At 45.9% G+C, this 11,198-nt stretch overlaps 1 protein-coding gene across 1 annotated transcript in view; it reads left to right on the top strand.

Moving 5' to 3' along the window:
* glra3 (glycine receptor, alpha 3) overlaps nucleotides 1–11,198 on the top strand; it is a 280,830-nt gene that overhangs the window by 243,439 nt on the left and 26,193 nt on the right. The window contains exons 8-9 of the mRNA XM_070896552.1: nucleotides 3,441–3,581; nucleotides 4,088–4,207. Coding sequence (XP_070752653.1) covers nucleotides 3,441–3,581; nucleotides 4,088–4,207 — 261 coding nt within the window. The remainder of the gene's footprint in view (nucleotides 1–3,440; nucleotides 3,582–4,087; nucleotides 4,208–11,198) is intronic.

The following is an 11,198-nucleotide window of genomic DNA, read 5'->3' as shown; positions in this document are numbered from 1 at the left end:
GAAGCATTCATTTGTATGAATAACCAGGTTAATGCCACTGTTTAAATAGTAAACAATGGATCATTATACAAATAGTGGAGGGCAAAAGAGACTTAGGGGCCAACATACATAGATCATTAAAATGTTTTGGACAGGTACGGAAAATAATCAAAAAGGCTAATGGAATGCTGGTCTTTATATCTGGAGGATGAGAATACAAGGGGGTAGAAGTTATACTACAGTTATCGAAAGCACTCGTGTCAGCTCAGTGGTAGCACTCGCGCCTCGGAGTCAGAAGGTTGTGGGTTCAAGACCCACTTCAGGGATTTGAGCACATAAATCCAGGCTGACACTCCAGTGTAGTACTGAGGGAGTGCTGCACCGTCGGAGGTGCTGTCTTTTGAATGAGACATTAAATCGAGGCCCCGCCTGCCCCCTCAGGTGGACGTAAAAGATTCCATGGCACTATATCGAAGACGAGCAGGGGAATTATCCCTGGTGTTTTGGCCAATATTTATCCCTCAATCAACATAACATCAACAGGTTATCTGCACATTATCACATTGCTGTTTGTGGGAGCTTGCTGTGCGCAAATTAGCGGCCGCGTTCCCCACATTACAACAGTGACCACACTCCAAAAGTACTTCATTGGCTATAAAACACTTTGAGACATCCGGTGGTCGTGAAAGGCGCTATATAAATCTAAGTCTTTCTTAGATGGAGTACAAAAGAGGGATGGAGTACAAAAACAGGGAGGTCCTGCTGCAACTGTACAGGGTATTGGTGAGGCCGCACCTGGAGTACTGTGTGCAGTTTTGGTCACCTTACTTAAGGAAGGATATACTAGCTTTGGAGGGGGTACAGAGGCGATTCACTAGGCTGATTCCGGAGATGAGGGTGTTACCTTATGATGATAGATTGAGTAGACTGGGTCTTTACTCGTTGGAGTTCAGAAGGATGAGGGGTGATCTTATAGAAACATTTAAAATAAGGAAAGGGATAGACAAGATAGAGGCAGAGAGGTTGTTTCCACGGTCGGGGAGACTAGAACTAGGGGGCACAGCCTCAAAATACGGGGGAGCCGATTTAAAACCGAGTTGGGAAGGAATTTCTTCTCTCAGAGGGTTGTGAATCTGTGGAATTCTCTGCCCAGGGAAGCAGTTGAGGCTAGCTCATTGAATGTATTCAAATCACAGATAGATAGATTTTTAACCAATAAGGGAATTAAGGGTTACGGGGAGTGGGTGGGTAAGTGGAGCTGAGTCCACGGCCAGATCAGCCATGATCTTGTTGAGTGGCGGAGCAGGCTCGAGGGGCTAGATGGCCTACTCCTGTTCCTAATTCTTATGTTCTTTCTTTTAGTTAGACCACACTTGGAGTACTGTCAGTTCTGGGCATCACATCTTAGGAAGGATATATTGGCCTTGGAGTTAATGCAGCATAGGTTTACCAGAATGATACCTGGACTCCAAGGGTTAAATTACAAGGAAAGATTACGCCATTTATGCTTCACTCGAGCCTCCTGTCTTTCCTCCTCTAAATCTATCAGCATTACTCTCTATTCCCTTCTCCCACAGATGCTTTTCTAACCTCCCCTTAAATGCATTTGCACTATTCGCATGAACCACTCCCTGTGGTAGTGAGTTCCACATTCTCACCACTCTCTGGGTAAAGAAATTACTTCTGAATTCCCTATTGGATTTCTGAGTGACGATCTTATATTGATGGCCTCTAGTTTTGCTCTTCCCCACAAGTGGAAACACTCTGGGGCCGAAATTACCTCTATCCTTAAGCTCCATTACCGCCTCTAATAGATTTTAAGGAGGGGGGGAAATTTCACCCCCATCGGGCACTGCGCCGATCCCCCACCGACCGATGGCAGCCGTCTTTCCAAACCCCACGGGGAATTGCCACGTGGGAATGGAGCGACCACTGGTCGGTGCCCCCGACAGCGGGAAACTGTGTGTGCCTGGACGGTGTGTCTGTCCTTAAAGGGGAGGGCGCGCTGCCGACGCCACCATTTTATTTCAATTGTCGCCGACTCCGAGGTCGGCCCGACAATGGTGGCCACGGGTTCGGCCGGTCGGCCAACAGGCAGCCCGGCAGCCACTCTTGGATGGGCCTGGCCGAAACCTTCACCGGTGGCCCAGTGGGCCTAACTAAACTTATTGCAGAGCTCCCAGCGGCTCGCCCCTTTAACTGAAGGGGAGGGACGTTGTGACGCATCAGCGTGACGCCGCATGTCCACGTAGCACTGACGTTATCAGCGCGGCAGATGGCTCCTTTCATCAGCCAACCCAATCCACCGGCTCTGCCGCCGCGCAGCCGACCCAACATCCAACCCGACCAAAAAAAATCCAAGACCTGAATATCGGTCGATCCTGCGCCCCATCTTGCAAGACCTGGGCGGGAGATTACCCCCGCCTCCCCCTCCCCCCCCACCTGTCCCTCCCCCAATCTCCCCATCCTTCCCCCTCCTCCCCAGCTGCCCCTTCCCCAACCTCCCCATTCCTCCCCCTCCTCCCCACCTCCCCCCACCTGCCCCTTCACCAACCTCCCCATCCCTCCCCCTCCTCCCCACCTCCCCCCACCTGCCCCTTCCCCAACCTTCCCATCCCTCCCCCTCCTCCCCACCTCCCCCCACCTGCCCCTTCACCAACCTCCCCATCCTTCCCCACCTCCCCCCACCTGCCCCTTCACCAACCTCCCCATTCCTCCCCCTCCTCCCCACCTCCCCCCACCTGCCCCTTCCCCAACCTCCCCATCCCTCCCCCTCCTCCCCACCTCCCCCCACCTGCCCCTTCCCCAACCTTCCCATCCCTCCCCCTCCTCCCCACCTGCCCCTCCCCCAAACTCCCCATCCCTCCCCCTTCCCCCACCTCCCACTCCCCCAACCTCCCCCCATCCTGCCCCCTCCCCCCTACCTTCCCCTCCCCCAAACTCCCACCATCCTGCCCCTCCCCCCACCTGCCCCTCCCCCAAACTCTCCCCATTCTGCCCCCTCCCCCCCCCCACCTCCCACTCCCCCAAGCTCCCCCATCCCTCCCCCCATAAGGAGCAACATAAGGAGACATTAGGACAGATCAAAGTTATTAGGTTTTAAGAAGCGTCTTAAAGGAGGAGCGAGAGGTAGAGAGGCAGAGAGGTTGAGGGAGGCAATTTCAGAGTTCAGGGCCCAGGCAGCTGAAGGCACGGCCACCAATGGTGGAGCGATTAAAATCGGGTATACTCAAGAGACCAGAATTGGAGGAGTGGCGAGGTCTTGGTTGTAGGGCTGGAGGAGGTTACAGGGATAAGGCACGTAGGAAAGTCTCTTATTTAAGACCAATATTTAATGAACTTTAGTCCATCTTTTGTCACAAGTAAAGTTTTTTCTTGTGTCATTTAATGATAGTCCACGGACTGTCATCCCCAGCTTGTTCCACTGCTAATAGGCTGACATTTCATTCTGTTCACTGCAGGTGTCCTATGTTAAGGCCATTGATATCTGGATGGCAGTTTGCCTGCTGTTTGTCTTCTCTGCTCTCCTGGAGTATGCCGCTGTGAATTTTGTGTCAAGACAACACAAGGAGCTACTCCGGCTTCGCAAGAGGAAACGGAAGGTTAGAAACCATCTTTTTCACTTGAGGCTGGATAAGGTCGCACACAGTAGCCCCTCGTTATAACACGTTCGGATATATCGCGGCCTCGACTGTTCATTGCTGTTTGCACTGTATCCACACAGAGCGCACTCTCAAAACACACGGCGCGCACTGCTGAATGTTGACGGCACAGTCCCCTTTACGCTGGCATCTTCTGTCTTTGGCTTGGCTGCTGCATTTTTAAGTTCTGAGCAGTCCCGCGAATGTGGTTAGAGCGGACGTCACAACTCAAAAGACAGCACGTAGGAAACATTGGTGGAAAGTCTCATATTTAAGACCCCCCCCTATTTAACGAACTTAAGTACGACTTTTGTAAAAAGTTTTCTCTGGTGTAATGTAAAGAGCTGGACTTTTATTTTTTTTTAAAGATTTTTTAGAGGTCAGTGAAGCCCTTGTGGTTGTACTTGTGTATTATCTTAATAAATTACTTTTTGTTTCTCTTGTTTGCTCATCCATTTTGATGAAAGAATGTTGAGGGGGTGCTTGATGGAAATGAAAACATAGAAACGATGCGACGTAGCAATGGCTTGAGAAGCAGCGAACCAATATACGGGACTTTGGCTCAAATCTACAGTTCAAATTTCGGGGTAAAATGACAAGCAGCTGTCCCATTTGTCATGTGATCAGCAGTCATGAGTAGAGGAGTTGTCCTTCTGTTTTACCTCTTGTCTGTACTGAGTAGGAACTTGTCATCCTTTGTAGTCTGTTTACTGTTCCTATGTGGTGAAATCTAGTCTCATTTTAAGGTACCTGTCTTGTTGCAACACTGATTTAGATCATTTGAAATCTACTCCCCCGCCTCGAAATAAAAAGTTTTACAACTGTAAAACAAAAATAAGTTGCATTTAACGTTTTCCAACCAACCAAAAGTAAATACATTACTTTGATGGACTGCAAAACAAATTAAGATCAGGAGTTGGTGGAAATGCAGAGCAACTGAAAGAGGCACCGTTTAGTGTTTCCGATATAATTCTTTATCAGAATTAAAATACATCCAGAAAGTATGGAGTAGACTTTAAATGCAATTTTTTTGGGGGGGAAAGCAACACCTTGTATTTAATAGTGCTTTTAACATAATAAAACATCCCAAAACGCTTCACAGGAGGATTATAAGACACAAGATTTGACACCGAGCCACCTAAGGAGAAATTAGGGCAGGTAGGTTTTAAGGAGTGTCTTAAAGGAGTAGAGAGAGGTCGAGAGGCGGAGAGGTTTAGGGAGGGAATTCCAAAGCTTGGGGCCCAGGCAGCTGAAGGCATGGCCACCAATGGTTGAGCAAAAAATAAATTAGGAATTGAAGCTGCCCTATTTTCTGGAACCGGGCATTTTGTTCAGGTTTGGTAGTAATTCAGCGAATATCTGGAATATATCATCAACAACAACAACTTGTATTTATATAGCGCCATTAACATGGTAAAATGTCCCAAGGCGCTTCACAGGAGCATTATCAAACAAAATTTAACACCGAGCCACATAAGGAGGTATTAGGACAGAGATAGCTTTTAAGGAGCGTCTTAAAGGAGGAAAGCATCGGATAAAAGGGAAAAGGTCATGAACATTAGAAACAACAGTGAAAGAAGAAAAAAAAAACATTTATTGAAAATATCTAAAATGAATTAAAATTTATACTCATCACTGGAGTATTAGTTCCAAAAAGGAGTCCAGGCCATGAATTGTAGTTTAGGCCAAGTAATTTATAGAAAGGTTAGCCAAGGAGGCACTGCACAAATGCATCTTCTAGGTGGTTAATATATGTGCAAGCATCTATGTTACAAAGGAAGAAAATAACATCATAGGTCAAAGACCTGGACATTCCAACTGTCATGACTGAAGAAGATATAATGATGTCTCCATATTACGTAAAAGCTCTCCTGACTGAGGTAGACAATGTGGTGAATCCATATGATTGGACATCCATCTCCCTTGAATGAGGAAGATATTGGGCTGGATTTTTGTTGGGTGTGCGCCTCTATTGGCACCCCAGAGCGGCGGTAATTGGTATGCAAATGATTTCCGACCGGGCAGCCAGCTTCCAGCACCCCGCCAAGAAATTTGGTGCCGGTTTTGCGGGGGCACTGCCCATTCCCGCCCGGGAGCATCGAGCCGGTGTGCAACGTCACCGGTTTCCACAGCGCTATGATTTTAGTTTCACGCTGACCCTGTACCACCATGTAGCGCACAGTAGTGGGACCACCTGGGAAAACGGGTGGTCCGAGCTTTCATGAATGAAAATGCAGGAATGAATGCAAAAATGTTAGGCGGCGTCATCAAAACTGAGTGGATTTGCAGATGTGAGTTGCCATTCACAAAAAATGGGCATTTTGTAAACCTGTGGAATGAAAACAAGCCAGTTAAAATAGGATAGGATCGGCAGGAAATTTGTTCCGGCGACGGCGAGGGAAGGAATGACAACAAGAGGTTAGTGTGATTGTTTATTTCCAGGGAAGCCTCTCTCAGGGCAATCCAAGGCCGGCTCATTAGCTCGGGATTTTCACATGCTCAGCCGGCCTAGCGCCCTAAGAGAGATGTGGAACGCTCCACACTCAGGGCCCAGCTGCTGAATTTTGTGGCTGCAGACGCAAACCATTTCCCGGTGCAAAATTTACGGCCCGCCGCCATTATCGTCCAAAAAAGCCTTCAACCGAAAATCCAGCCTAATGTGGTGAGACCAAGGACGAGACGCTCCAACCCTCCCAATTGAAGAAGATAAAGTGGTGGATCCACAGGACTAGACACTCCAACTCCAACCAAGGAAGATAACACTGTTGTGGTGGGTGCATAGAGGTGATTCATTTCTGGAGTCTGCCATTTTCTCAATCAGGAGTAATGGAAACATAGAAACATAGATAATAGGGGCAATAGTAGGCCATTCGGTCCTTCGATCGTCTATCTCAAAACCATATTCCCACTCTTTCCCCATACCCCTTGATACCTTTTGTTTCTAGAAATCTATCTATCTCCCTCTTAAATATATTCAGTGGTTTGGCCTCCATAGCCTTCTGTGGTAGAGAATTCCACAGGTTCACCACTCTCTGAGTGAAAAAATTTCTTCTCATCTCGGTCCTAAATTTCCTACCCCGTATCATGAGACTGTGACCCCTTGTTCTAGACTTTCCAGCCAGGGGAAACATCCTCCCCGTATCCAGTCTGCCCAACCCAGTCAGAATTTTATACGTTTCAATGAGATCCCCTCTCATTCTTCTAAACTCTAGTAAATACAGAACTAATCGACCCAATCTCTCCTCATATGACAGTCCTGCCATCCCAGGAATCAGTCTGGTGAACCTTCGCTGCACTCCCTCTATGGCAAGTATATCCTTTCTTAGGTAAGGAGACCAAAACTGCACACAATACTCCAGGTGCCGTCTCACCAAGTCCCTGTATAACTGTAGTAAGACATTCTTGCCCCTGTACTAAAATCCTCTTGCAATGAAGGCCAACATACCATTTGCCTTCCTAACTGCTCTGTACATCAACACTTCCCAAGTCATCACCATTTAAATAATACTTTGTCCTTACATTTTTCCTACCAAAGTGGATAACTTCTCATTTATCCACATTACACTGTATCTGCCATGTGTTTGCCCATTCACTCAACCTACCTAAATCACCTTGCAGCATCTTTGCATCCTCCTCACACTCACAATCCCACCTAGTTTTGTGTCGTCAGCAAACTTGGAAATATTACATTTGGTTCCCTCATCCAAATCATTGAATGTGAATGCGATTGGTTTAGCTTTGGGACGGGAAACTAGGAAAATAAAAAAATAAATCAGTTGACCCCTATCATAGGCATTAAGTGACCCAGTCAGGTGGATGTTACAAATTGAAAATTAACCATTTAGGAGACTGTTAGCCAAAGTCTTCATAAATAAAACGTGTGGTTTATAGTAAATGAATTGCTCATAAAATGTAAAAGGAAATTATTCTACTTCACTTCATTTACATTGATTTATTGGAGATATGAAAAGTGCAAATAAAGGAATATAACATTTAGAACCGAAAATTCCGACCTCGTCGAATCCATATGAAATGTACACGGACCCGGCAAAGCCTCGCAAAAGATGGTGCTCGGGGCGCTATGCACATGAGCCGCATACCGGCTTTTCCGATCTGTCAAGATTTCTCTCAACAGATACTCCACATCCCCGGGAAAAGGACATTCGCGCAGGAGAAATTGGGCTATTTGCCCGACTCTTGCCCAGCGAATTTCCTTCAAACTTTTACGCCTGGTAAAAGCAGGCGCATAGCTTACTTTTACCAGCGTAAGAGTTTTAAAACATATAAAAATAGAATTTAAACACTCATTTTTATATTAAAAACCCAGTCCATTATGTAAGTTTATGTTTAACCCTATTAAAGCACATTAAAAAATCCAAAAATATATATATTTTTTAAAACATTTAATTACATTTAATTTTAATTAATTTTAAATATGTGAGGTGTTTTATTTATTATGCTGTGTTTCGAGGTTTTAGGACTGTTTCTCATTGATAGTAATGGGAACTTGTACAAACAGAGCTCCCATTTTTATCAATGAGAATACTGCATAGTGATTGGTGGTCCAAGCCCACATGACTCCAGCATGTATGTACATACCTGAAAGATATCTCCCCGTGCACTGCGCAGCGATCTAGGCCTCCGACTGGAATCCTACGTTCTTCTGGGACCCCCAGGTACTCCGTAGATTTTTTGCCAGGTCAGAGGCATTCGTACGAAGAAAGCCTCCGACCGTAATTTTCCCCACTTACAGTTTGAGGAAAATGAGTCATAGATCTAATTAGGAATCATAATAGACAGATAGATAGATGGATAGATAGATACATAGATAGATACATAGATAGATTAATAGAGATAGATAAAAGAAAAAATGAAAGACTTGCATTTATATAGCGCCTTTCATGACCTCAGGACATCCCAAAGCACTTTGCAGACAATGAAATACTTTTTGAAATGTAGTCACTGTTGTAATGTAGGAAACACATAGTAAGCTCCCACAAACAGCAATGTGAGAATGACCAGATCATCTGTTTAGTGATGTTGATTGAGGGGTAATTATTGGCCAGGACACCGGGAAGAATTCCCCTGCTCTTCTTCGACATAGTGCCATGGGATCTTTTACGTCCACCTGAGAGAGCAGACGGAGCCTCGGTGCAAGTTTCCATCCAAAGACGGCACCTCTGACAGTGCAGCACTCCCTCAGCACTGCACTGGGAGTGCCAACCGAGATTTTTGTGCTCAAGTCCCTGGAGTGGGACTTGAACCCACAACCTTCTGATTCAGAGGCAAGAGTGCTACCCACTGCCACAGATAGATAGATAAACATAGAAATATAGAAAATAGGTGCAGGAGTAGGCCATTCGGCCCTTCAAGACTGCACCACCATTCAATAATATCATGTCTGATCATTCAAATCAGTCCCCCTTTCCTGCTTTCTCTCCATACCCCTTGATCCCTTTAGACGTAAGGGCCATATCTAGCTCCCTCTTGAATATAGCCAATGAACTGGCATCAACAACTCTCTGCGGTAGGGAATTCCACAGGCTAACAACTCTCTGAGTGAAGAAGTTTCTCCTCATCTCTCTCCTAAATGGCTTACCCCTTATCCTTAGACTGTGTCCCCTGGTTCTGGACTTCCCCAACATCGGGAACATTCTTCCTGCATCTAACCTGTCCAGTCCCATCAGAATTTTATATGTTTCTATGAGATCCCCTCTCATCCTTCTAAACTCCAGTGAATACAGGCCCAGGCGATCCAGTCTCTCCTCATATGTCAGTCCCGTCATCCCTGGAATCAGTCTGGTGAACCTTTGCTGCACTTCCTCAATAGCAAGAAGGTCCTTCCTCAGATTAGGAGACCAAAACTGAACACAATATTCCAGGTGAGGCCTCACCCAGTCCCTATACAACTGCAGTAAGACCTCCCTGCTCCTATATTCAAATCCCCTAGCTATGAAGGCCAACATACCATTTTCCTTCTTCACCGCCTGATCTACCTGCATGCCAAACTTCAATGACTGACGTACCATGACACCCAGGTCTCGTTGCACCTCCCCTTTTCCTAATCTGCCGCCATTCAGATAATACTCAACCTTCGTGTTTTTGCCCCCAAAATGGATAACCTCACATTTATCCACATTATACTGCATCTGCCATGCATTTGCTCACTCACCTAACCTGTCCAAATAGAGTTAATGGGGGAGAAATTCACTATCGCCCCATTTAGGGCGCTAATCTTTTAAAGCTTGAAAAGTTAGTGCCAGGTACTAACATTTTTTCAAAATTTGCTGCTTGCGCTCCAAGAAGGAAGTGGAGGGCTAAATCAAGTGGTCCACTTCCTTCCTGGAGAACAATCGGTCTCACGTGGGGTGGTGACCTTATCCGCTGGGTCGTGCAGCGCTGCCACGTTCAAAGGCTCCATCCCCCCCTTAAAGGAAGGGCCATTTCTGCAGTCTCTGCAAATAAAAAGTACCTACCTGGACCAGCACAGCATAGTGCCGGGCCGAACGATAGCGGCCAGGAACTCAGGGGGGAAAAAACTGAAAGAAAAAAGGTAATTTTTTTTAACTTACCTCAGCCACCTCGCCTTTAATTCTCACTCCCGAAGCAGCCAGCCGCCCGATGTGCACCTGATGCTGCTGTCAGTGATTTCGCCCGGCGCTGCTGCAGGGGGCGGAAATCAATTTCGGGTCTGATGCGCTACCGGGGTGATGCGCATGGCGATGACGTCACGCTCTCTGGGCGAAGGAGATCGAGGCGCAACTCCCCTCGCACCACCGCAAATGTCCGCCGAATATGGCAGGAGTCAATGTCAGCATTGCGCCCAGTCGCAAAGCCATTTGCGCCCCACTAGAACCCCCCCGGGGATGCTAACCGGAGGTGGAAAGGAACCCAATTTTGCCTCCAACGTATCTGATCTATATCTTTCTGTCTACTATCATTACAGTTGGTTGTGAAATCTTTGCGTCATATAAATTGACATTTGTGATCATCTCAGATAAGGTCATCCAGAGGCTCAGTCAGATGGATTTTACATATTGAAAAATAACTAATTTAGGAGAATGGTTTAAGGAAATAAGTTAGATACTGCAGGAAAGGTTTACAGGCAATTTTTTATTGAGCCCGAACGATTCATCTTGCAAAAGCTATAAACTGAACACCAGAAAGAATGATTGCGCTACTGCATTTGCTGCAGTCATTTGTTCTGGAATGTTCCATATTTTATAACATTTTTGAAGGATCACAAAATCAATTTATGTAGGGAATCTTTACCTATGCAAACTGTTCCACTGGAAGCAGCCTTAAGTAACTACCACATACTGTGAACAGATGGTGTGTTTATTTCTCAGTATTGAAACTGATTATATATTTGACATATAATATTTTTCTTCTATTTATATTAGCCCTGGGCAAGCCTCCTCTTATATTTTTGCCAATGCGGTTGTGTGGAACATATTTGTTTACAGTACTATTCACTTGTACACGGGAGTCTAATTCAAATGATCTATCACTTCAAACTGTCCTGTGTTTAATTTGTTTTACAAACTCCAAAAAAAAAAGCACATTTATATGAAGATT

The sequence above is a fragment of the Pristiophorus japonicus genome, chromosome 1, assembly GCF_044704955.1.
Source record: "Pristiophorus japonicus isolate sPriJap1 chromosome 1, sPriJap1.hap1, whole genome shotgun sequence".
Classification (NCBI taxonomy): domain Eukaryota; kingdom Metazoa; phylum Chordata; class Chondrichthyes; family Pristiophoridae; genus Pristiophorus; species Pristiophorus japonicus.
Note: the sequence above shows the minus strand (reverse complement) of the source record. Positions and strands in the feature narration are given on the sequence as shown.